Source organism: Chlorocebus sabaeus, chromosome 22 (genome assembly GCF_047675955.1).
Source record: "Chlorocebus sabaeus isolate Y175 chromosome 22, mChlSab1.0.hap1, whole genome shotgun sequence".
Lineage (NCBI taxonomy): Eukaryota > Metazoa > Chordata > Mammalia > Primates > Cercopithecidae > Chlorocebus > Chlorocebus sabaeus.
In genome coordinates this window covers 87,629,623-87,656,607 of record NC_132925.1, presented here as the reverse complement: position 1 = coordinate 87,656,607, position 26,985 = coordinate 87,629,623, and the positions used below count along the sequence as shown (strand labels likewise).

Genomic DNA, 26,985 nt, shown 5'->3' with positions numbered 1-26,985 from the left:
TGAAGCGAGTGATAAGCTACGTGGATCTGGAGTCCTTGTCCTCCCTAACAGTGCCTGTTTACCAAGAGGACCAAGCAGCTCCTACTCCAGGTACCTTCCACAAAGCCTCCTGTTCCTCTGTCTAGCAGCCCGGGGCACTCAGAGGACAGCACAGAGAACACCTGGGCTCTGCTGTGGGCCAAAGCCAACATGTACTGTAAAAGAGACGGTCCACTGCTGACATGCTTCAGGGCCTAGCCTTGGAGGCTCCAGATCACTTCGGGCCCTGCCAACCTTCTAGGCTCTCTCCTCCCCAGCCCCAGTGCTCCTCAAACACCATGAGGTAGACAGAAAAGGTGCTCTCTTTCTCTACATTCTTTCTGCTGTCGCCTGCAGTGAGTTCTTAATTCAGGTATTTTCAATCTTTTTTTGGTTTTATATAAATTCATTTAAGGCTACAAATTTGCCTCTGATGACACCTTCAATAGATCCTGGAAGTTTCCAGTATGCAACATTTTCAGTCATTCCCTTCCAAATGTTTAGTTTCCACTGCAATTTCCCCTTCAGCCCATCGGTTGTTTGGGAGTGCATTCTAGAATTTCCAGGCTGGGCATGGTGGCTCACACCTGTAATCCCAGCATTTTGGGAGGCCGAGGCAGGAGGATCATTTGAGGTCAGGAGTTTGACACCACTCTGGTCAACATGGTGAAACCCTGTCTCTACTAAAAATACAAAATTAACCAGGTGCGGTGGCATGCACCTGTAATCCCAGCTACTCCAGAGGCTGAGGCAGGAGAATCACTTGAACCTGGGAGGTGGAGGTTGCAGTGAGCCGAGATCATGCCATTGCACTACACCCTGGGTGACAGAGTCAGACTCTGTCTCAACAATAAATAAAATAAAATAAAGTTTCCAAACCATAGGTGCCTGAGGAGTCTCTTCTTATCATTGCCAGCAGCCAGATATGATACATGTTCTCGGAGACTGTTCTACCCTCATGATGGCTTATTCCTTTTATTTAATCAATCACTCTTCATGCATCAGGGTATCTACTTGGGGCAGGAATGTTGCCAAGTCCATCCTCTCCAAAGGCAAGACCTGTCTCTGGGTGTCTCTGCACACCCCTGAGGATTCCTCTAAGTAGCGGCTCCTGGCTGGGCCTTCAGCAGTGTGGATGCCAGCCTGTCCCCAGCCACCAGAGGTGTCCACCTGTGGGAAGCCCTGGTCTCCCTCTGACTCCAGGCCAGGTTCACCAGCAGGGATACCTCACAGGCTCAGTAAGGGCCTCCCTCCCTAACTTGAAAGACCAGGCAGAGTCTTCAGGGAGATGGTCCTGGTTCACCAGTCATGAACCCAGACGCAGCCTGGCCTCCCTGCTACTCTCCCTGCTGACCGGGCCATACCTGGCCCTGGAGCTTGGCTGGACCCACAGTCAGTCATTTTACCACACATCACCATCCATTGCCAATTTCCAGACCCAAAAAGGACCCACATCACCTAGTTTCTTCAAACAACAAAGTATCAACAGAGAAAGTTTTTTTTTTTTAAGGCAAAACAAAGGAGCCCATGGTGGTTAGATTTCACAGTCGTGCTGGCTCTTGCTCCACTGCTCCGGCAGCTCATGCTGACCTCGCTGCTCTCCTCATCCTCCTCACCTTCTCCCACCTGACTCTCGGAGGCCCCTGTGTGCCTGAACTCTGACTGCATGCCCACAACAGCTATGCTGGCAAACCCACCACCACCTCTCAAGAGTTGCAAAATATTTTTTGTTGGCTCTCATATGCAGTCTTCCAGTGAACAAATAGGACTGTCACACCACATGCCCCTCAGTCAGAGGTAAAAGCAGAGGACATCACACAGAGAATGGAACTGAGGAGGTCCAACAGGCCTCTGGGGTGAGTGCTGTGGTCTCCGACCCCTGTGCTCAGACAGAGAAACAGCAATCCAGCCCACTGGGATGCTTCTTCCAGATTCCCACCAGGAGGCTCCTGTACTCACTTACCAGGGTCTGCTGTGAGCTGGGCTCTCGTGGCTGAGTGGGGCCCATAGGAGGCCATCATAACTCCACGGATGGGGAGTAACCTCCTGGCCCTGGCTGAAGACACCTGCTCCCAGCCTTCATCTTTGGGCTGCTGGCAGGGGACAGAGGGCCAGGCCGACCTCTTGGTTTCTTAGGGTGAAGTAAATGAGCCGTTCTCTCTCTGCATGTCCTCTCACCTCTCACAGGAGGTGTCCAACCACCCAAGCCAGGTGTGACCCTCCTGAGCATCAAAACGGTCCTCCAAAATGCCTAGACAGGAGCTACAGAGCTCTCACAGAAACAAGGGAGGGGCGGCCCACTCCCAGAGCTGCCCTCCACCTGGGGTGGCCAGAGGGATGACCCACTGACCCAGCCACTGTCACACGGCCACCTCCCCTCCTTGAGGGTGTGCCCCCTTGGCTGCTGCTTTCCCAACCTCAACCTAGGGCCCAGCATGGCGCAAGCACCCCGTAAGCACCAATGGGTCCCCTACTCTGAGCCTGCAAGTTCCCACCAACTAAGCCTCCAAGCATAGCCCTGAACACAGACAGCAGCGCCTCTGCAGGTCTGGGTCCAGGGCAGGGGCTGCTCATCTACACGGGGTCGGGGGGGAGGGTGGCGGGGGCGCATGGCACCGCGTGCAGCTCAGTCACTCTACAGCAAAACACACACCAACTGCACAGCCACAAGCACCAGATTTAACTCCCCACCCACAACCCGCCCACCATCCTCTCCCAAATAGCTCTAGAGAACTTAAACCAAGTAAGTGTGGCTCAGGATTATGTTTCAGAAAATACAGAAAGATAAATCTGTATTTCTAGCACACTGCCCCCCACGCTTGCCACACATGGGGCTGTGAGGGCCTCACATGGGGCATGAGGCTCTGAACAGCAGTGGTAGTTGGTAGGGAAGCCCTTCCCTCTCCTGACCAATGTTCCTTTCTATAAAATGAGGCGGCGAGATGGGGTGATGAGGCTCCATTGCAGCTCTGACAACCCAAGTCTGTATGACATCCAGTGAGAGGCAGGGACTCCCTTTCCTCCTGCTTAACGTCACAGTCGTGTCATACCCCCTGACCAAGACTTCCCAGAGCTCAAATAGGGCACTGGCACCAGTGCCACCACGTGGGTTTCCTGATCCACCAGCCATCCTCCAGGAGTCAGGCCCTCGAGATGACTGGAAGGACAGGCCTGACAAAGGGCAGTGCAAATGGACATGTACACCAAGGCACTCGGCAAAGCAAACGCATGAGGGCAGCTGGTGGGGACACCGAGTCTGGGTCGGGGAGTCTCCCCAGCCCACCACCAGGGGACAGATTCCAGGAGCTGCGTGATGGAAGAAGTCAAAGCAAAATGTTCTGGGGAGACAACAACCCTAAGCAAAAGTAAAAGCCAGGTGAACCCATGAGAGATTCCGAAGGTGCGCAGGAGAGGAAACACGCGTGCCTCCAACCCCGAGGCAGAGGCCACAGCCCCATGCCGGGAATGGGGCAGCTAAGGCACCAGACACCCCCATGGACCTGTTTTCCTGATAAACAGACTGCCCACCCACTCAGCATCACCAGGACCGTGTCCACAACAGAAACTTCTAATGCCCTTTTAAAGAGCTCTCACCTAAAATGGCATTGTGTCATTTTCCGTGAGCTCAAGTGGAAAGTGATTAACATCTATGAGGACCTACTGTGTCTGGTGCTGGGAAATTTAGACATGTCCTCTCCTACCATGAGGCAGACAATGGGATGCCAGTCTCACAGATAAGAAAAGAGGCTCAACAAAGTCAAGGTCTTGCCCAGTGTCACAGAAAAAGAGGCAACACTGGGATCATCTGACCCAGCACCCAAGCCCATTCCTCCCCTCCTGAAGCTCAGGCTGTGTCAGATAAACAAGATGGGAAAGGACCCACAGTTTTTCAAAACCAGAAATGGGTGGGTACAAACTGTTTGTTCCTAAAAATACTGGGGTTTTCCTGAGAAAGCTAAGTATCATCCCCAGAAGACAAGGCTGTGTAACCTCCCCAGCTGAACACATCCCAGCACTTGGCCTCAATCAAAGATGTTTGCAAAGGTGACTGTGCAGGTTCTAGTGTTCCCAGGGCAAAGGATGTGGAAGGAGGGCAATGCACCATACCCTGCAGGCAGCACCTCCCCCATCTGTCCACTCTCCTCTCAGGGTGGGCAGATTTGAGAGGCAGAGGGCCCTTTGTCAACCCGAGTCCCCCCAAGCCAGGACTGCAGGAGAGAAGCACCAGAATTCTTCAGGGCCACAATAAACTTGTAACCAACGTCCACCCCTGCTATGGTGTGAATGTTTTTGTCCCCACCAAAATTGATATTGAAATTGAATCCCCAGCCAGGCATGGTGGCTCACGCCTGTAATACCAGCACTTTGGGAGACCGAGGAAGGTGGATCACTTGAGGTCAGGAGTTCAAGACCAGCCTGGCCAACATGGTGAAACCCTGTCTCTACTAAAAATACAAAAAACTAGCCGGGTGTGGTGGCGTGTGCGTGTAATCCCAGCTACTCGGGAGGCTGAGGTGGAAGGATCGCTTGAACCCGGGAGACGGAGGTTGCAGTGAGCCAAGATCGCACCACTGCATTCCAGCCTGGGCAACAGAGTGAGACTCCATCTCAAAAAAAAAAAAAAAAAAAAGAAAGAAAGAAATTGAATCCCCGAGGTAACAGCGTTGGGAGGTGTGGCCTTTGGGAAGTGATTGAGACACAGGGCTCTGCCCTCACGAAGGGGATTAGGTGCACTCACGAAAGGGCTTGACAAAGGGAGTTTGGCCCTTTCCGCCCTTCCACCTTCTCCATGTGAGGACAGTGTTACTCCCCTCAGATGACGCAGCATTCAAGTCCCATCTCGGAAGCAGAGAGCAGCCTTCCCCAACACTAGTACCTTGATCTGGGACTTCCAGCATCTGGAACTGAGAAATAACTTTCTGTTCTTGATAAGTTACCCAGTCTCAGGTATTTTACTACAATAGCACAGAACAGACTAAGACAACCCCTTACTCTCACAAAGTGAGCCTGCCCAAACCAAAGGCCTCTCAAATGGGCCGATGTGTGCCACTCATGTGCTAGAGAGCCACCAAACCACCTGCACGATGATGCCTGGCTGATGAGCTGCCCTCAACACCAGCACACAGGTCCAGCCCAGGAGACCCAGGACTACACTGGGTGATCCTCATCTTAGCCGGCACTTGGCAAGTTCCTCTGTCCTGGCGCTCTCTGTACCTTAGGAGACAACTGAAAGGTACATTGGGGTGAGTCTGGCCTCAACTCAGACAATAGAGTTGCAGCCCAACAGCACTGCACCCTGACCCTCCTTTCTCTATCCCGAAACTCCCCCACAGTTTCCCCAGAGGGCTTGCTGGGGCCCTTTTCCTGGCACCTGCAGAGCCCTCACACTTGGGTCAAGGTCTGCCTCATCCCACAGCAGCTCCCTGTGGCTGACCTCACTGCTGCTCACCCCCAGCCTACACTGTCCACTTCTCAGATGCAGAAATGGAAGCACAAGGGAGTTGCTGCCCCACTGTCCCTAAGACTCAGTGGCCCTCTCTCCCACAGCTCTCCCAAGCCAACTCTGAGGACACAGCAGGTCCTCTGCATCCAAACCAAAGTTTCATGGGGCTCCCTTCTGCTGGATCAGAATGGGGTCATGTAGCAGCGAGATGGGGACACAAGCCAACATAAGCCTGCTGGTTCCCTACCCAGACCTGTGAGCTAAAAACAAGAGTGACATCTGTGGGAGTTATGTGGATCTTATGAAGACAGATTAGACTGGTGGTTACCAGGGCTGGGATGGGGAAGGGGAGCCAGGGAATGAAGGGGTGCAAAAAAGAGAATATAAATATATTTATTACCACTGAACTGTACACTTAAAAATGGTAAAGATGGTGAATTATATACATATACGTTGCCCCAATAAAAACAAATAAATAAGAACAAGAAGGTTGGATGCAGTGGCTCAGGCCTATAATCCCAGCACTTTGGAAGGCCGAGGCAGGTGGATCACCTGAGATCAGGAGTTTGAGACCAGCCTCACCAACATGATGAAACCCCATCTCTACTAAAAATACAAAAATTAGCCGGGTGTGGTGGCGGGTGCCTGTGTAATCCCAGCTACTTGGCAGGCCTCAGCCTCAAGCAGGAGAATCACTTGAACCTGGGAGGTAGAGGTTGCAGTGAGCCGAGATCGCCCCACTACACTCCAGTCTGGGCAACAGGGCGAGACTCTGTCTCTGAAAGAATGAATGAATGAATGAAACAAGAGTGAAATTACAAATGGAATTTTAAAAGTCATATGTAGGTGTGATAGAAATTGCATAGACGCAGGTACTTGTCCCAGTTCTGGCACACTAGGAGTCACAAGATCCCCTACTAATCCAGACAGCTCTCATTTTCACCACCTGGACTCAAAAAAAAAAAAATGCTTTCCAACCTGCCATCTTCCTTATCCATAGGACAGAAGCCTCAGGCACCCGAGACCCACTCAGGAGCCCCGGGCTGCTCAGCCACACAGTTCAGGAAGTGGCCGATAGCAGCTGCACTCCATCAAGCCCTTGGCCACCAGGACCCCACCACATTGCCACCTCCTGGAACAGAATGTGAAAGATGCAGTCACCAAAGAACCAGCTGCACATCTTCCTGGAAGGTCTGGGTGAGTGGGAGCCCATGAGGACTCTACACCTGCTGCAGAGTGCCCAGGCGGAACTTAGCCCCTTTGTCAGCAGGCCCCTGTGATGTGGCCCCCCAGCCAGGCCCTCAACAGTCATGAACATCCTTGGAACCAGTTGCATGACAACACAGGCCCAGCCCCTACGGATTTCTACCCCCAGCTGGAGCAAAGCCACCTCTGATCCTAGCCACAGATCTCCATAAGCACTAGGTATTCTGCCCAGTCAGTGGACCCTGTATCTCAACCAAATGCCCAAATTAAGGCTGCTTAATTGCACTATGCTCCCTTAGGAAGCCACCATTAGCTGACTCTGTGTTTTGGAGAGTTTTCTGTTTTGAGACAGTGTCTTGCTTTGTCACCCAGGCTGGAGTACAGTGGCACAATCACAGATCACTGCAGCCCCAGCTTCCCAGGCTCAAGCAATCCTCCCACCTCAGCCTCCCCGCAAACTGCTGGGATGACAGGCGTGAGCTACCGCACCTAGCCCATTAGCTGACTCTGAGTCACTCCAAACCCAGGGGCAGAGCTAAGCATGACAAGGAGCCACAACAAACCCTGGCAGACCTGGGTCCCGGGGTGCCAGGCTGTGGTATGGAGGTGAGTTGGTCTTTGCTGGAAGTAAATAAGGCCTTCTCTTGGGCATCCCTGCCCCATAAGTGCTAACACACTCACACCCCTACCTCAGCCTTCAGCCTGGCTCTTCAATTATGCTGCTGCACATCATTAGTAAGGACCCCAAAAGAAAGCTCTCTCAAGGTAGCAACCCACACTGCAGGTGGGAGGGGCACAGGAATCGGGCCAGGTTTGTCCACAGCGGGACCTTTCAACCCAGGCCAGTATTGAGTTGCCACCACCAGTTGGAGTGCATGGTTGGTCTGACCATGGGTCTTAAAGAGGAGGGATGGGAGAGAATCAACCTCTAGAAAGGAGCAAGGATTAAAGCAAGTGCAGAGGTAGGGGCAGAGTCAGGGTGACCCTGGGCAATTTGTCTCCTGGAATCAGTTTGCAGAACCCTGAGCAAGCCAGGCCCAGGGGTTCCTACACCTGGATACCTGGAGTGCCCCACAGAGGGGCTGGGTGTCATCAGTATCCCAAGACAAAGAGCCCCTAAAACTTGTGGTAAATCAATCCTGAGTTCCTGTATTTGATAGGGAGTTTAGGGGGCTGGGAGCAGAAAATAATTCGAGGCTCATACCCTGACTCCCACCTTCATCTGAGCTGTACCCTGGGAGATGGGCAGGGCCTACCCACCTTCACCTGCCCTCCAAGTACTTCCTAAGATTCAGCCTACCTCTCAGCCAGCCTAACTTGTCTCATGCTGCCTTCAGCTCTGTCAGCCTCCTTGTGGAGTCCCCCTCTGCCCAGGCCAGGAAGCCCAGGAAGTAGAGCTATAACATCCATTTCCTATCCCCGGTGCCCAGACCCATGAGCTAGAGCGCCGATGATGAATGAACAAACAGATAGATGGCAAAATGAACAGAGTTCGGTTCGTTTCTTGTCTTCTCCTTTCCTCTGGGCATTGTGAGCCTGGTGCCCTGAAGAAGAAATGACCCAGCCCTATCCACACCCCAAACCATCAGCTGTCCCTCGGCCAGGTTCCCATTTCTCTAGGTTTAACAGCAGACAAGCGACCATACAAGGGAATGTGCCATGGTCCTTGCTTCACTTCCCAGAGAGAACAATGTCGATAGCTTTCGTTTACGTGCCGGATGCGATGCCAGAACACCAGGAATGACATTTTAGATTTTAGATCCCACATTCAAGTGTTCTCAGGCTAAGCGTGAGTTAGCTATTTAAGGAACACTCACAAAAAGAGGTGATCACTTGATAGGCATCTGTTTCAAACTGTTTCTGAGTTTTTTTTTTTTTTTTTTTTAGGGGAGCAGGAATGGCAGCAGCATTCACATGATTTGCAAATGCCCTCCTGGGCATAAGATCCCAAACAGTAACACATGAATCTGAATAATTGGCTTGTCCAAGGGCTTGGCTTGTGAACAGGCTTACACCAGGGCCAGCAGCCACCCCCTCTGGATGTGTTGGCCTAGGGAGAACAGGCCCACTAGTCCTGCGCACTGGATATGTCTCTGACAGGGAAGGCAAGGGGTCACAACAAGGCTGGGGGCAGCAAGTAGCCTCCAGGCCCTGAGGAACCAGAAGAAAAGGCCTATGTCCTATGTCCCCAACCCCTAGTCATAGTCAAATGGCCCCCAAGTGCCCTAACTCAGATGGCAGTAGAAACACAAACAACAGCTCAGAAAGCACCAGGCTAGACACCTCACACCCAGCTGATGGTCCAAGACACATAAGCACCCCCAGGGCCTCCCTGAGCCTGTCAGGCAGATTAGAGACAAACTTGAATTCAATGGACTCCAGACCTCCCATCCCAAATGCGCATGGTGACTACACCCCAACAGGAGACATTCTGACAACTGCTCTGGTCAGGAGGGCTCAGACACTACTTCCTAGTCGGAGTATTAGATGTGAAAGGCCCGGAGCCAGGCCAGCTCCTGGGGAGAACTGCATGTGGCCTACTCCCCACAGCCGGCCCCCAGGGGCCCAGCCCACCCAGGGAGACCAGGGAACTGGCTGCTTTGAAGCTCATTCAGAAAGGAGGCCTCTGCTTCTTTGATTCCATTCCAGGAATTCTCAAACAACAAACATAAAGAGGATTTCCCTTCTTCGGTTCAGCCTCTGCAAGACACCTGAGGTTGCCTCGGTCTCCAGACACATTGATGTCTGCCAGTCCGAGGGCCTCCAGAAAACCCCGATGTCAACTCAGAGCATGGGTTCCAAGGCTCAACTCAACCTCTGGACCAAGGGATAGCTGAGGCCATTAGGGGATAGATTCCATTCAGGCCCCTAGGGGTCAGCTTGCTAACCATGCCCAGATACAGCCCCCAACCCCTGCCCAATTCAACTCTTATATAACCTTCTCAGTTGCACCAGTCCCAGGCCCAGCAATCTGCCCAGGTCACAGGGAAAGGCCTCCATCCATCTCCCTGTAGGCTGTGTGGGTGCCAAGCCTGTTTCTGCATCTTGCCCAATGCCCAGGCTGTGAGGGTACCACCACTCCACACCACTCAGCACCCGGCCAACACCTCTCACCTGATGCCCATGGAGTGTGTAGAGCAGCCGGCCCTCCATCAGGTCCAGGATCTTCAGGGTCGAGTCACTGGAGGCCGTGATCAGGTAGTTTCCCGACGGGTGGAAAGAGAGCCCGTTCACTGCAGCACTGTGCACTAGGGGAAGGACATCAGTCAGGTGCTGGCTGGGAGGCACAGGGAGCACAGCTGAAGCCCGGGACAGGCAATCAGGGCCAACTGAGGCTCAGCACAGCCCTAATGGGGCTGGGTCAGGATGGTCATTGCTCAAAAGAGCTGTGGGGAACCCAACAAGGATTTCCCAGGAGAGGGGCACAATCAAAGAACAGGAAAAGGCCCATTCAGAGCCAAGGGCAGGCAGTAGAAGACAGGGAGACAGAAACGGATGCAAAAACCAGAGGCAGCAGATGATTCCTCCATCTTCTCCCACAGCAAGTGGTCAAGCTGGAGCAGAATAGAGCACTCAAACATACAAACATAGCCTTTGGTCTATCTGATATATTCTTTCTTTAAAGAAACCAAATGGAAAATAAAACCCTTGAAATGTCAATACAATGCCACCACCATACAGGGAGGGCATGTGTGGGGGCAGATGAGCAGAAAGCTAAGATACTCTTAGGAACCAGTCAGGACTACGTTCCAACCCCAAGCCTCCTGCCTGGGCTCACCCCATGACCTTTTTTGAGAGACAGAGTCTCACTCTGTCGCCCAGGCTGGAGTGCAGTGGTACCATCTCAGCTCACTGCAGCCTCCGTCTCCTGGGTTCAAGAGATTCTCCTGCCTCAGTCTCCTGAGTAGCTGAGACTACAGGTGTGCCACTCTGTCCAGCTGATTTTTGTATTTTTAGTAGAGTTGGGGTTTCACCATGTTAGCCAGGTTGGTCTGAAACTCCTGACCTCAGGTGATCCGCCTGCCTCGGCCTCCCAAAGTGCTCAGATTACAGCCGTGAGCCACCACATCCATCCTGAGCAAGCATCTTGACTACACTGAGCCTCAGTTTCTCCATCTGTACCAGAGCACCCATGTGTAAGGGGTGCTGTGGGGATGCTACTAAGTTAAGCACATGAGGCCTTTGCAGAGTGAGCCATCCAATGCCAACACGGATGTTCTTCTCCTTTGCCCTCTATGTTCCATGTAACCCCAGGTCCTGCCACGTCACCTACTCAACAGCTTGGCCCTGTCCATGACTCTCTTTTCCCTATCATCCCAGCCTAACCCCACCATCTTTTCTGGTGTCCCTCACACTCCAAGATCCAGCCACCCCAGCTCTGTCAATTCCCCCAGTCACAGAACTTTTTTACTCCTTGTTTCCAGTGGGCCTGGGAGACTCTTGCCCTCCCCTTTCCCTGATCTTAAAGCTTAGTACTGGAAGCTACCTCCTCCAGGAAGCCTCCCCTGGCCTCCCGATTAGGGCAACCCCCTTCATTTGTCCTTCCAAAACACCATAAGCCTGCCATCGGTTCACTCGTCACATTTACATGCAACTATCTGACTCACAAGTGGATCTCCCATGAGACCATGAACTCCATCAGGCAGGGGCGGTGTTGAGTCCCTGGCTCCCAACTCAGTGCCTGGCACCGAGCAGGACTCAGAAAGTGGTTGGTGAGCAGGTGCTTAAGTTGGGTATCCAGAAGCTCCAGCAGGTTACACAACCCTCCCTCAAGGCCAAGAGCATATTCTAGGTGAAGCTGGGGGCAGACCTGGGCAGTCTACATGCGGACAGAGCAACTCCACAGCCAATGCATGGATCAGCTGCATCACAGCCTCCTAGGGTGGCTTCTGAGGAAAACCCCAGTGTCTTTCTTCCCATTACCACAGGCCCGATGAGGAAAACCAGTGGGGCTAAAATAACCATGACCCTGCCAAGTCAGAATTGCCACCAACATAAAGGCAGACTCACAACCAACCATCGTCTTAGGACTGAGAGGCTGCAAGAACTACTGGGTTGGTAAACACACCCAACACAAAACGGCCCTCAACAAGGCCCACAGGGTGCACGCAGTCCCTCAGATGCCAGCCCAGCTGATGTGCTGATGTGCCGGGGAGTCTGGATACATGTTACCAGGCACACTTAGGGGGAGACAGCCAAGGTTTTACGTAACATGATATTTATATCTGAACAACACCCTCCAAGTGCCAGGATCTCCAGGAGGCAGCCTGGAGAGGGACCAGTGGGGTCTCTGAAGCCAGCTCTTGGAGGCAGATTTCAGAGATCGCCCCCACCACAAAGTCTGCACTGGGATGAAGGCCACCCCCACACCTCCTTGACCAGAAGCTGGCAGAGGAACAGCCAGTGGCAGGATGGTGCAGAAGGGAAGGCAGGCTCAGGGAGCTCTGGGCTTCCCAGCACCACCAGGGTGGCAGGGTCAATGTATTAATGCCACACCAGGGGCCCCCACCTGGTCAAGTCCATCCAAGGGAAAGAATCTCTCCCAGAGGAAGGGCAACAGAAGCCCCACTCCACGTAAATGTCAGGAATACCCAAGCCTGGGTAGAAACACCTAGAACCATTTACTCCAGAAGAGGGGCTGGCCTGGCATACCAGGCTTTGGGGGATGCCCCAAACACCAGGACCCACCCCACCTTTCCCCGCTTGCTCTCCTGCCTCATCCACTGGCCACACCAGCCTCCACTCTCACTCCTCCTGCCTCTGTGAAGGTGGTGGAGAGTGGGTAGTCTATGGAGGCGTCATTGTAAGAACCACCCCTGCATGAGAGTCTACCATGGAGGCTAGGCTGCCCCATGAGGGCATGAGCCTTCGGTCATGATGCCTTGAGTGCCAAATGTCTGAGAATGATCCACTTTTTGTCAAGTCCAAGGCTGCAGGCCTCTTCTTGGCTCCATGGCAGATATCAGTGATGATACACAGTGATGATACACACCTGGATGGCAGCTGTGAGCTTGTGGCTCTTATCCCATCCTCCTCACCCCAAAGAGAGAACCCTGACTCCAGGTCAGAGATACACCAACATCAAACTTCTACAGATCCTTAGGGGCCCAGGGATGAGGCCACCACAGCCCCTGCTCCCAAATACCAAGAACTAGTCATAGCTTGTGGGCAGCAGGTGGCCTAAGCAGAGACCTGAGTACACCCACTCCATGCTACTCTGCATGTAGAGGCCTGGGCAAATCTAGGCCCACTACCTGATGGGCTCCGAACCAGCCAAGGGCCCAGAGAAAGCCTGGGTGCCCAAGCAGGAGGTACCTCTCTGGAGGAGACCATGCCAGGGCCAAGCCCCACCCTAACATCCTTCCACAAAAGGACCACTCATTTTCCCCAGGGTGGTCTCTTGCGATGTGCAACTGGTGTTACCAGTGACATGGTGGCGCTGGGTTGACAAGAGGCTTTGGATTCATACCACAAAGGTTCTCTGATACCAGCAGCAAAGGACACCTAAAACACTCCTCTTTTTAAATGCCGTGTAAGTGCTCACTTCAGGACGGTGGGAGAGTAGGTTGGCTAGACCAGGTGGGACAGCACCACTGTACCTCAATCAACCCTTTTAGTCTCAAGACATCGATTACAGGGTACAGCCCTGCCCTGCTAGCTGCAACCACTTAAAACCCTCCAGCCGGGCACGGTGACTCACGCCTGTAATCCCAGCAGTGTAGGAGGCCGAGGTAGGAGGATTGCTTGAGCTCAGGAGTTCAAGACCAGCCTGGACAATACAGTGAGACCCCAACCCCATCTCTGAAAGAAAAAAAAAAAGACAAAACCCTCCACGACCATGTATGAGGCCAGGCAGGGGTGCAGGGGTGCACTAAAGGCCAATGGACAGAGAGCGTGGGACTCTATGAGTTCTTAGCCCTGCTGACAGCCAGCCAAAGAGACCACCTCTCCCAAGGAGCCTGGGGAGTAAATGACTAGAGTCACTGAAGTGAAAGGAGTGCAGCGTGAGACGGTCAACAGAATGCCAGACTCAAAGGCCCTGAGTTGGGGACTCAGACCCACAGCTGTGTGACTGTGGGCCGCATGTTCTGCATCTGTGAAATGGAGAGTAGACCTACCTTGCTGGCCACTCAGGCCTGTCACTGGATAATGGACCTGCACGTGCTATAAGCCACGAAGCATATTACAGGTTCTGGGATGGGGGCTGCTGCTCAGATGCCTGAACAGTCTTAACGTGGGCTCAGAGCATATGGAGCTAACCCATCACCACGGGGATTGGCATTCAAAGGGTTCCACCAGTCCATCAACTCCTTGCTGAATTGAGAAATCAGAACTGCTCTCTGCAGTGATAGGCTACAGCCAAGAAACTCCTTGTCTGGCAGGAGAGTCAGCCAGCGCAAGACAAATATTCCAGCTGCCTCCAATAGCCCCAGACCCCAAGCAGGCTTCAACTCCAACCCTAGCAGGAACAGGAAGTGCCCTCATAGAGCACAACCATGGATGGCTGGACACAAGCAGGTTGGGGCTTGCTAGCCACACACTGCAGTATCATTAACCAAATCCTCTCACAAGAGCCCATCAGCCTCCAACACCAGAAGGCCATTCTGGAAGTGCCTGCTGCCCATCCAGAGTCACTAGGGGAGACACTGAATGACACTGTGTCCATAGGTTTCCCTTGGGTTTCCTAGGGATCAGGGACAGAAAGCAGATCAGGCATCTTTTGCCAGAGTACTGGGAGCCCTTCCTGGGGAATGAGCCTACAAAGAGATTCTACTGCACCTATCGGGGTGGGGGAGCCACTTGGGTAAAGGGTTTCCCCTTAGTTTCAGCTAGAGGTTTTCTGGGGAGCCCCAAGACCAGAGCAGACCTGGTCATGTCCTCCCGTCAGGAGAGGATGAGAGGTATGTTCCCCCTACCCAGGGAGCTCAGATCAACCTGGCTCACTGCACCCCTAAGGGTCAGCCTAGAGGCTATGGGATGAGTCTGCTATCCTGTGAACACCCACTACTGGCCATGGCATTGAGCAGGGAGCTCAGGGGGAATCGGCTGTGTTTATGGGCACTCCAAATCCTGCTAAGCCTCTAATCTACACTAGGGATGGCTTAGGGATGAGACACTGCAGGCCCACTGAGAGGGTGTCATAAGAGGCAAGGCCAGAAGCAGACTGCAATCTCCCAGCAGGGCCTGTCAGCCCACACACTCAGCTCCACTCAGGACTCGGCCCTTGGGGCTCATCTGAGTCCACCCACACCTCCCCAACCCTGCCATCATGGAGATCCGCCCCTGCCCTCCACCAAGCCTGCTTCCTCCAGGACCCCGGCTCCCTCTCCCCAGTACCCACCACTCCTCGGCTGCTCTGCATCGCTCCACCTCCTGACAACCCTCTTCACGAGACCCCACTCTCCTTCGCTCTCCAGCCTCTGCCCTCCTCAGCTCTCCCATGCTGGGAGACGGGGCTCATACCTCTCACTCTGGCTGCTTTGTGGGCCTTTATCTTCTGTGGCCCCCTCAATTATAGGGGTTCAGAATGTGACCTCAGCCATACTCACATCCCGGATCCCTGGGTCCAGCTGGCCCCTCCACCCCAACAGGGTCAGCTTCTCTGCTTCTACTCAATCTCTGCAACCCATCCCCGACTCTGATGCCAGTCCCCACTTTGATACCAGGCACAGCCAGACACCTACCCATCACTGGGGCACATGGGGCACACCAGCCCCCAACCCCAGCAGACTCTGGACACCGCTATCCTCTAAGATGTCCTTCTTCCCTTCATACCTTAAATGATGAGGCCAGTCCTGGCACTGCCAATCAGGCCACATCTTTGGGACCCTGAGCTGGAGATGGCATCTGAGGCCCTTCCCAGAGGGCATCTGCTGTTATACCCATGAACACCAGGCCCAGGCTCCTGATCCATCAGAGATGGGCCTGGACCCTGCCAGGGTCACCTAGAGATCCTCTCCACCCAGTGTCAGGACTTATGTAGCACAAACCACATACCCAGTCCTGTGTTATAATCCTTATATGGCTTTTCTCATCAGAGCCTCACAAAGCCATGAGGAAGGCCTATCGCCACCCCCCTTTACGGAAAGGAACCCAAGCATGTGCTCCTGACCACTGTCCTGCCTCATCGCCTTCCACTCCCGTCTCTCCCTGTCCAAGTCCTCCCTCCTCTGCACCTGCCCATGTTCCCCAGGCAGCTGTGCAGATGTGCCCCATCCCCGAGCTCCAGCCCTTCACTCAGGCCTGGTCCAGAGCAGAAGGCTGAAGGAGGGATGGGAGAGGTATGGGCTCCAAGTGGAGGCAAGCCCCACTGCTTTTCTACTCCAGAAGCCTCTGTCTGAAAGAGCATTGGTAACAAACCCCAGGGTTTCCTGTGCGGGGCGTGGGGCAGGGAAACAGGTTCTTGCGGCTGGCTCCTGCCACCTGGTGGTGCTGTAGGGTACTACAGGCCTTAACCAACCAGGTTGGCCTCACCAGACCAAACAGGACCAAGACAGTGTCATTGTCATCATCACTAACGTTGTATCTCCTTCCCCTCATTTTGTGCCAGCCACCCTCTCAATTCTTGATATGAAACAACTCATTAACCCTCCCAACACCTCCTGTGAGACAGGCCCCATCATTGTCCCAGAGGCCCCACAGAGTCAAATGACCTGCCCAACATCACAAGGCCAGGAATGCTTTAAAAGCCGGCTGCGGCGTCCACTCTCCACCATGTGCTTTTCAAGACTAGGATCTTCTCCCCATTCTGGAAAGGCATGCTCACCTCCATTACCCCAAAGAAAGTGCTGTCCTTGAACACCAAGAGTCAGCTAGGAAGGGTGTGCGTGTGGCAGGGGTGGGGGTAGAGTGGGGGGTGGTGGTGTCGGAGCCCCACACCTGTGTCCAGCTATGTACTTCCCATTTCAGGTGTGGTTTATGGAAGCAAGCCCAAGAACTTTAAGCTTAGTCCCAGGTTAACGACCACGGTTCTTCAAACAACTCCAGCCTTCCTTCCTGGTCTCTCCCTGGTCCAGTCTCACTTATCTCTGTTTTGTCAGATGCACAATTCCCAATTTCTCCAATGACTCCTCACCAGCTCCCTTCCCTGAGCCCATCCCTGGAACAGGGGTGCCTCGTGGCCCTGCCCACTCATACTTGCTCTGAGGCCAGTTCCCTACCCAATACTCTCAGCTAACTCATCCTGGGCATGTCTAAGTCTGCCCTCGCCCTCCAACTCCCACCTGGAACCTTGCATGAGCCCATGTCCACTGCCTGCCACCCTGCCTTCCAAGGGCTACCATCCTGGGCCTGGCCCCTAGCTACATCAACCCTCCCTAAGACTCTACATCTGTGGAGGGCACTGTAAGACCAGAGGTGGCCATGGTCCCACCAATGCTGGCCTCTACTGATAGCCCTGTTCCCTTTACCACAGGTCAAGGGCTGTCACCTTGGCCCTGGAGGGCAGAGCCTCCATCACCAGGAAAGGCAAGTGGCATGCCCCTTAGAAGTGGTCCTCAAGCAAAGCCCTGGCCAGAGCTGCAGTGAGGACTCCCCATCTGGCCCTGCAGTATGTGTGAGATTCTGCCTCTTCAGAGGTGGGCATCGAAGGGCTCAGTGGAAGCCAGGTAGCACGAGGCTCCATCTCCTGGCCAAGGTTCCAAGCCAGGCCAGCCAGGGCACAGACTCTCACCCCTGGAATCCCAACAGACCCAGGATACCTTCCTGCCCAAGGCCATCTCAGTCCCATTTAAGCACTACAGCACAGAACAACATCCAACACCAGCACAGTCCCACTAGGGCTGCCCTCGGGCCCAGGAGGCTGTTCACCACTCACACTGATAATGCTGCAGCAGCCGGTGAGTCCGCACGTCCCACACCTTCACTGTGTTGTCCATGCCGGCAGCGGCAATGCACGTTCCACTGGGGTGGAAGTCCACGTAGGTGACAAAGCTGGAAAGACAGGGACCACTATGCACTATAGGAGGTCTGCCCTGGTTCAGGATGGACCCAGAAACATTTAGTGCTTTCCCATCCCTGTGTCCTGCCCATGCTGGTCCCTTGACCCAGACACTTCCTTTCTGTCACATTTGTTTACCAGGTGGCCAAGGGAGAGCAAGAAGTAAAAGGTGAGAACAGTGGCCAGCAACAAACTAAGGTGGACTGACCAGGGAGCACATCCCACCGCCCATTTTAAATACAAGTTGAGAGAGCTATCTTCAAACCCAAAAGTCAGCCAGGCTCCCCTGGGGTTTTCAAAGTTGGAACTGGTACCTTTCCCAGGGGTGGCTGCGGGGCAGATCCTGCCACCTGAGGCACAGGTGGAAAGGTCCAGCAGGGCTACAGGGCCACTGGCCCACCCCTCTCTAGAAGACAGGCCAAGAACCCTCACTACACCCATATGTGATTCCCAGGCTGGTATCACATCCAGCTCTCAAGGAGCCCTTGTGGCTCCCAGCCCAACGAAGGAGGGCAGAAGCTGGGGTCTCTACTCAAATGCGGGCACCTCTCTCTCCTGATGATGTGGCACAACATGAACAGCCACCATCTGCTACAAGAACCCAATGAGAATTTTGTAAAGCCATCACCATGGATAACGTACCAAGAGGCTTTAAAATGTAGTTTGGGCAACTGAGTGTCAACTGCTCACAGACAGACAAGTTGTAATCCTGAGAACCAGAAAGTGAAGGAGAAAAAGAGGAGCACCAATAATTATACAGCTCCAAAGAACTGTGTGGCTTGAGGTTAAGCACTTCTGCTATTCATGGGATGGAGACAAAGCTACCATCCACACAGGAAGAGATACAATGCTAGGTTGCCAGACCTCACAAAAAGCACCAGACAAGGGGCAGCAGTGATAAGGCTGCTGGTTCCACGGCTCCAGCCACTGAAGGCCACTGGGCCTCCTCAGGCCCAGGTCTGTGCTCTGTGTTTCAGCGCCTACAAGTGGAGGACAGCATCCGGAGACTCACCCGCCATGCTCGCAATACGAGTGGACGCATTCCCGGCTGCTCTTGTCCCACAGCTTAACAGTCTTGTCATCACTGGCAGACACGATGAGTCGCCCGTCGGGGGAGAACCTGAACCGGGTGGGGCACAAGTCACACCTCGGACTAACAGATGACATGGGTGCCACACACCATCTTCCACAGTCACTCTTCCCCGAGTGCCTATTATCTGCCTGCAGGAACCACTCGGGGTCACATGTCCTGCTGTGATTTTTTTTTTTTAAATTTGAATACCCTAATATGTCTTTTCAGAAACAAACGCATCGCATCCTAGGAGGCAATGTTACTTCTGTTTATTTGGTCATATCTTTTTTTTTTTTTTTTTTTTTTTTGAGACGGAGTCTCTCTCTGTCGCCCAGGCTGGAGTGCTGTGGCGCAATCTCGGCTCACTGCAAGCTCCGCCTCCCGGGTTCACGCCGTTCTCCTGCCTCAGCCTCCCGAGGAGCTGGGACTACAGGCGCCCGCCACTGCGCCCGGCTAATTTTTTCTATTTTTAGTAGAGACGGGGTTTCACCATGGTCTCGATCTCCTGACCTTGTGATCCGCCCGCCTCGGCCTCCCAAAGTGCTGGGATTACAGGCGTGAGCCACCGCGCCCGGCCTATTTGGTCATATCTTAAATTATACTTTGTTTCTGAAAATAGTTAACTTTTAGCACTTGAGCATTTTTCTTTTTTCCTTCTAAAGAGCTTTTCAGGAAACTATGACTAAATTTTGGTTTTGGTTTTGTTTTGTTTTTCAGACAGGGTATCGCTCTGTCGCCCAGAGTGGAGTGCAGTGGTGTGATCTCAGCTCACTGCAGCCTCAACCTCCTGGGCTCAAGTGATGCTCCCACCTAAGCCTCCCAAGTAACTTCGACTACAGGCATGCACCACCATGCCCAGCTAATTTTATTTATTGTTATTATATTTTTTTTTTGTAGAGATGGGGGTCTCACTATGTTGCCCAGGCTGGTCCTCTAACTCCTGGACTCAAAGGATCCTCCCGCCTCATCCACCAAAAGTGCTAGGATTACAGACATGAGCCTTCAAGCTTGGCCTGTGACTTAATTTTAAATGTTATAAAAATGCTTCCTTTATTTTTTTCTTCCTGAATCTGTGAAACTTCTTTCCTGTTGCTCTTGTTTCGTTCTTTCCTGTTGCTCTTGTTTTTGTTTTCTTATGTAACTTCATGCACAAACAGCCTCCCTCCCACCCCAACAGCAAACTCTGACCAAAAGGGAAAAAGAGAAGTTCTTTTTGACTTAGAGGAAAACCAAATATAAATAAATGAAAAGAAAAGAAAAAAAATGGTGCCTGCCTCACGGGTGAGCATAGAGCAGCCTCATGCACATAAAGCCCCAGCACTGTCCCTGATGCACAGCACATAGCAATATGCAGCCGGCACTGCCTGCCAGCAACATTTGCACAAAGGTGGCCAAAAGCTCACTATCAGTGTCATTACTCTGGGACCAGGTTCTCCGAGTCTACATTTGACTCAAGTGTGGGTCAGCAAGACACAATCTGCCAACAAAAGGCATGAGGTCCTGGGGACTGCCACCAAAGGCCCAATATGGACTTGACACCCAAGTTGGCTGGCCTGGCCCCTCCTGATCTCAGGATCCTAATCATAAAGCCTCTAAGAGCCATCAGGGGTCTCCTAGGACAAAGGAATGGGGGTGCCCTGGAGAACAGTAACTTGTATGGGGTCCCCAGAAGAACACAGCTCAATAGTCCCCAACTTCTGACTCATGTGGTCTCCTAATGTCACCTGGCACCCCAAACCCTTCCTCTGAAGCAAAGATATTTGACCCATGAGGAAGCTCTGTTGAAAAGAACCAAATAAGCTAGAAGTAGGACTATCTGTCTGCAATTCTTGGACCTTGAAAGGTCCTTTGGGTCACCTGGCCCCTTTTGCACAGCACTGGCTCCCCGGCCAGCGGGAAGGCCAGCCTCCAGGATAAGCCCCCCACCTCAGAAGCCTGGGCCCCTATCTGGGAGCTCTGGAGCAAAATCATCCTCTGAGAACACCCCACTGGAAAGTAGGCAAGCCTTACTGTCAGAGAGAGTTGGGTTTAAACTCCAGCTCTGCCACAGACCCACTGTGTGCCCTGGGACAAGATACTACTGTTCTGAGCCCCCATTTCCTCAAATGGAAATGATACCACTTAGCTTGCAGAACTGTCTTAAGAGACAAAAAGAAAACGTGTAGTGATAGTACTGAAAGTACCTAATTGTTGTTTTTGATAATAAATGGCCCCTGTTGACCCAGTTTGTGCTTTGCCAACACAGATGTCAGAGGGTCATCATGGCTGACTATGGACTAACTTACATGTCATGCATCAGCTCTGTGAAGCTTCTCAACAACTTACAATGCAGGAGTTATTATTGTTCCCATTTTACAGATAAGGAAACCAAGGCTGAGGAAGCTTAAACAATGCCTAAATAACTTGCCCGAGGTCACAAGTTGGTACCTAGAAGCCCCTGTGCCAGCCCCCAATCCCCAGGGTTCCTTCAATGCTCACTTGGCACAGCGGACCCAGTTGATGTGCTGGCTCAGGGAGAACAGGAATTTCTGGCGATGAGTTGCCCACACTTTGACTGTCTTGTCGTCAGAGGCTGTCACGAAGGACTGGCCATCACTGCAGAAGTGGACACTCCTCACTGTGGCTGTGTGTGCACGAAACGCAGTTGACTCACCTTTGCTACAAGGACAGGCATCCAAGAGTGAGGAAACCCATAACAGTGACATGAGAGCCCACAAGCACATCAGAGTTCTCCCTACTCCTCAAGCACCCCTCCCAAAGGTAGCCAAGCCCGAGAACCCCAGTCTCCACAAGGGAACGCCAGAGCCTCTCTTATGTGAACAGAGCACCGCCCCCAGGCTCCACCTACATGAACAGAGTAACAGGTGGCATTTCTTTAGGGATAGATGGGGTCAGCCCAGAATTCCTCTTCCAACCCTGAGGGGAGGGCTCCAACTACAGCCCCAGCCTCTGATGGCACCTCTTCCAAAGCAGAGTAGAAGTCCCACTGTGACAAGTCCAGAGCCAAGCTAGGGGACCTCGGTGGGGATGGCTCTGGCACCAGGGCCCCAAATTCTGACAAGCCTCCTCAAAGTCTATGACTCACACATTGGGTACCCAGATGCGGACAGTCTTGTCTCGGGAGCCAGAAGCAAGCAGGTGTCCCGAAGGAGAGAAGTTCACACAGGTGATGGCATCCTTGTGGCCGGTGAAGCGGTAGGCGCGTGATTGCGGCTTCATGTGCCAGACCATGAGGCATGAGTCCATGGAGCCACTGGCTGAGGACAGTGGGTAATGCTATGACCCGCAGCTCTAACGGGCTTCAAGCCTCCACCAAGACGTTGGAGAGGCAGGAGGAGCAACTGGCCCAGCTCCACCTTCCCTGGCATCCACAAACAGGACCGTGAGAAGTCTCCCATAGAGCAGAGCATATCTCGAGGTGTGGTCTGGAGGTGGAGAACCTGTGGCCCAGAGTTCTCCAAGGAGCACACTCACATGGGAACAAGACCGAGGCCCTTCCATGCCAGCCCTGGACTGCAATCCGAGCTCTGGGAAAACTCATTCCCATGGGGCCTGGGGTCTCCCTCCAGACACATCCTGAGGGCACCAGGGAGTAAGTCCTCCCTGGCTGGGAAGCCAGCCCCTCCCATTGAGAGGGTCCAACTCAGTATGAAGCCTAAAGGAGGTCCCCAAAATTGACCAAAAATGACTTCAGTTCCCTCTTAACCTTTACACACCAGAGGGCTTTGATGACAGGATGAAGGGGCAAGTCTCCTCTGTGGGAACTGGAAAGTGCAGTCATAAAAGTTGTGTACGAAACCTTATGCAACCAAGGAAGGGGGACACTCAGCTGCAGCATAAGGGCAGTGGGAGTGAGGGGGGTGCCCGGCTCTGCTCAACAGCCTTCTCACCGACAAGGCTCTTCAACAAGAAGGTGTGCCTTATTACTGTGGGCAAAAGAATCAATAAAGCTTCAAGGAAAAGGAGTCACTGTTTACGGCCCACACCAAAAGACAGACCCAAAAGGTGGCTAGGGTGTGCCGGAAAAGACCCAGATCCCAGTCCCACCCTCAAAAGCTGTGTGGCCTTAGCAAGGCCCCTAACCACTCTGACCCTCAGGCTCTGCATGTAAAATGGAGCTATGAAGCCCAGTGCCCAAAGAGCTGGCACACAGAAGCAAGACACAGGTTAGACAAAACTGTGCAGTCCTTGTGCTCTGCTTCCCAACCACCACACCTCCAAGGTAAAAACTTGGCCTGTTTGGCTCATAACCTAGCACCTAGACAAGGTGCCTCTTCTTACCCAGTTGCTTTGTGTTGATACTGAAGTCCACACAGGTAACTGCATCTCGGTGGCCCTTAAAATGCCTTTCCAGCGAGGGGTCCTCCTGGAGGAAAGCCAGGGTCAAATGTGTGAAGCCTGGGTGAGGAAGGGGCTTCCCCGGGGCCAGCACTCTTCCTATAACAGCCGGGGGGGGTGGGGTTAAAAATGTTCAAGGCATGACCTTATATAAAGAAAATCCTAAGGAATCCACTAAAAACTATTCGAATTAATATATCAACGGTGGAAACGCTTCAACAAAAACAAAAAGGAACAAATGAGTTCAGCAAGGTTGCAGGATACAAAATCAAGACACAAAAATAAATTATCTTTCTGTACACTAGCAATGAATAATCCAAAAAATAAAACTATTTAACTTATGATACATAAAAAAATACTTAGGGATAATTTAACAAAAGAAGTGCAGGACTTGTCCAGTAAAGATGACAAAACATCACTAAGAGAAATGAAAGAAGACTTAAAAAATGGAAAGACATTCCACATTCATGAACAGGAAGACTTAGTATTGTTAAGATACAATACTACAATACTCCTCAGATTGGTCTACCAATTCCACATAATTTCTATCAAAATCCCAGGTGTCTTTTTTGCAGAAACTGACAAGCTGATCCCAAAAATCACATGAAAATGCAAGACACCCAGAAAAAACAAAACAATCTTTTAAAAAAAAAAAAAAAAAAAAAAAAGCAGATACTGTAGAAAGCAATTTGGCAGTTCCTCAAAAAGTTAAACATAGGTCAAGTGCAGTGGCTCACACCTGTAATCTCCACACTTTGGGAGGCTGAGGCAGGAGGATCACTTGAAGCCAGGGGTTCAAGACCAACCTGGGCAACACAGCAAGACCCTGACCCTTCAAAAAAATTAAAGAATAAAGCACACGTAGTGGCTTGTGCCTGTATTCCCAGCTACTTAGGAGGGTGAGGTGGGAGGACTGCTTGAGCACAGGAGTTCAAGGTTGCAGTGAGCTGTGATCACACCACTGCACTCCAGCCTAGGCAACAGAGCAAGATCCTGACTAAAAAAAAGTAGTTAGCTGGGCACAGTGGCTCTGCCTGCAATCCCAGCACTTTAGGGGCCCAGGCGGGCAGATCACCTGAGGTCAGGAGTTGAAGATCAGCCTGGCCAACATGGTGAAAACCCTCTCTACCAAAAATACAAAAATTAGCCAGCTGTGGTGGTGGGTGCCTATCGTCCCAATTATTTGGGAGGCTAAGGCAGGAGAATCGCTTGAACCCGGGAGGAGGAGGTTGCAGTGAGCCGAGATCGCACCACTGTACTCCAGCCTGGGCAACAGAGTGAGACTACTAATCAAAAAAATAAATAAATAAAATAAATATAAATAAATAAAATAAAAAATAAAGTAGTTAAACATAGTTAGCAAATGACCCAGAGAAATTCTAGGCAAATACCCCAAAGAGTTGAAAACATGGTTTACACAAAAACTGGTACACAAATGTTTAGAGCAGCATTTTTCTTAATAGCCAACAAGTGAATGAACCCAAATGTCCATCAATACATGACTGAATAAACTAAATGTGGCATATTCATACAACAGAATATTATTCAGCCATAAAAAGGACTGAAGTGCTGATGCTTGCTGCAACACGGATGAACCCTGAAAACATGCTAAGTCAAAGAAGTCAAACACCAAAGGCCACATTTTGTCTGATTCCATTCATATGAAAAGTTCAGAATAGTCAAATATATAGAGACAGAAAGTATTAATATATTAGTGATTGTCAAGGGTTGGGAGAAAATGGGGAAAGGGAAGAAGCGGCGTGACTGTTATTGAGTATGGAGTTTCTTTTTGGGATGATGAAAATATTCTGGAATTAGCGATTACAGCTGCACAACACTGTGAATGTACTAAAAGCTACTGAACTGTACACTTTAAAAGGTGAATTCTATGGTATACGAATATCTTAATAAAGTTATGTTTTAAAAGCCTAGAGAGAGAAAACAGGAACCTTACAGCATCCCCCAACCTTTTCTCAGGAATCAGATCCTATCACCTCAATGCCACCACAGACTGGCCAGTGAACCCAAAAGGTCAGCCCTGGACAGGTCCCCATGGCATCACCACCAACTCAACTCTACCCAACATCAGAGAAACAGCAAGGCCATTCAGGACATTGCTTAGGAAAACACCAGAGAGAATATTCCGGAGACTCTGTCCTTCCAATAGCAGCTAGGATCTCAACACTTGAAAGGTTATAATTCAGCCACCCAAACAACTCCCCCTACACTAAGTATCGCAAACCTCAAAGAAGCACTCTGGGTGCTCCAGGAAGCACAAAGGCTCCTCTTGGGAAAGGATGTCCTTGGGGCATAGCAAAGCTACCCTACACAGCAGTAACCAGAACAAAGGCCCTATGGCCTTGTGCCCAGCTCCACCCCTAACGCACCTGTCAGAGTCTCCTTTCAACAACAGAGGGAGAAGTAGCTGGGGGAGGGTCCCCAAAAGAGCCTTCTGCTCTCACCTGAGCTTCTTGAAAGAACATGGGTAAGAAAGTGTCCGCCTCTAGGCTCAGCGGGCAGAGGCAAGTTCAGGTCCACCCCTGACCAGTAGGTCCCGTGATATCTCTCAACACCGCCTCCCCTCTGTAGTTCCCTGCATGTGGGCCTCATCTCCCTCAACAGTGGTTTACAAACGGGGCGGGGGGGGGGGGGGGCGGGGGGGAGGGGGCAGGAAGGGAGGTAGAGTACCAGATTAGGAGTCAAAAGGGTCAAAAGGTCGGTATCCTAGCCTGGACTCTCCATCCACGTCCTCAAGTGCCTCAGGGCATCACAGGCGACCACCTACCCTCCCTGACTCTCCAATCAGCCAGAGGGCCAGGCCGCCTCAGGGCATCACAGGCACCCAGCCTCCCTGACTCTCCTATCCGCCAGAAGGCCAGGCCCGTTCAAAGGAATCTCTCGAAATAAGGACCTCTGCAGGAACGTGGACTCAGAGAGGGCGACTCCACCCGGCTCACACTGCAGGCCCGGGCATCTCAGCGTCTTGCTGTACCCCCCTGCTGGAGCAGGGTGTACCCTCAACAAGACCCCACGCAGCCACCCACTGCTAAGGACAGGGAGAATGGCTACAGAGACCCGATACCAGCCCCAGGTCACACATGAGTCAGGACTTGGTCGTGTGTCCCTCGCTAGGATGCAAACGATGGAGGCAGAGGCCTGTTTGTTCGCTCCAGAAATCCAGCGCAGGGCCTGGCACGCAGGAGGGGCTCAGAAAGTGCCCGACCCAGCACAAACGGTAAACTGGACCCGAAGAGAACCACCCTGGAACCTGGCGCCCCACCCGCCCCTCGCAGCCATCGCTCTGGCCACTAGGCGCCCAGTGTCCCAGCGGGGAGACTGAGGCCTGGGGAGCTGCAGTCGGCTGGGCTTACCGCGCAGGGCGCAGCCATGGCCGGGCTGGCGGCGCCGAAGGCAGCGGCGGTGGCCGTTGCGGCCCGTTCAGTTTCCGCGCCCCCAACGGCCACCAATAGCAACGCGGGCCGCGTCGGCACGCCCCGCCCACCGCAATTAAAGGAGAAGCGCCTCAGCTTTTTGCCCCACGACTGGAAGCAGAGCTGGGTGACCGGCGGCCGGCGCCACGGTCTCCGTACCCAGTTCCCCAAGCTCAGAAAACCCACAGACAGCGCCGCCAAAGGCCTCTGTCTGCCGCCACTCGTTCCGCCTGAGAAATTAAAAGACCCAGGATGAGGGGTTCACCCCACCAGCCCGTCGTCCGGCTATTCTAACGGCGAGCGCAGCCTGCTGGGAAATGCAGTTCCAAGTCGCCCACGCCCCTATATCTGGAGGAAGGTGGAACTACACTTCCCAAGATGACGTGACGGCGGGCCGGGTTTTACCACCCGAAAAGATGGCATTAAGGATCCCGGAAGCGGAGGACACGTGGGTTGCTGTGACCAGATTGCCTTAAAGCACCCGCGCGCGCCGGCGCAGCCAGGTTTTCCCGCAGGAATCTATTGAGAACTGAGTATG

General features: G+C 52.6%; 1 protein-coding gene across 10 annotated transcripts in view; it reads right to left on the bottom strand.

Annotated features, from left to right (window-relative positions):
- The window catches only part of POC1A (POC1 centriolar protein A), an 81,407-nt gene extending 54,634 nt beyond the window's left edge, over positions 1 to 26,773 (bottom strand). For 2 of the 10 annotated variants that reach the window (XM_038003850.2, XM_038003851.2), the window contains exons 1-7: positions 26,388 to 26,773; positions 22,960 to 23,044; positions 21,764 to 21,935; positions 21,157 to 21,336; positions 18,619 to 18,726; positions 17,484 to 17,599; positions 9,782 to 9,915 (exon numbers count right to left, since the gene is read on the bottom strand). In XM_038003850.2, the coding sequence (XP_037859778.1) occupies positions 9,782 to 9,915; positions 17,484 to 17,599; positions 18,619 to 18,726; positions 21,157 to 21,336; positions 21,764 to 21,935; positions 22,960 to 23,044; positions 26,388 to 26,405 (813 nt within the window). In that variant the 5' untranslated portion in view covers positions 26,406 to 26,773. Of the gene's footprint in view, positions 1 to 9,781; positions 9,916 to 17,483; positions 17,600 to 18,618; positions 18,727 to 21,156; positions 21,337 to 21,763; positions 21,936 to 22,959; positions 23,116 to 26,387 lie in introns of all 10 variants that reach the window. The other 8 variants (XM_007984463.3, XM_038003852.2, XM_073010107.1 and 5 more) reach the window with 7 other exon arrangements.
- Positions 26,774 to 26,985: the final 212 nt, after the last annotated feature.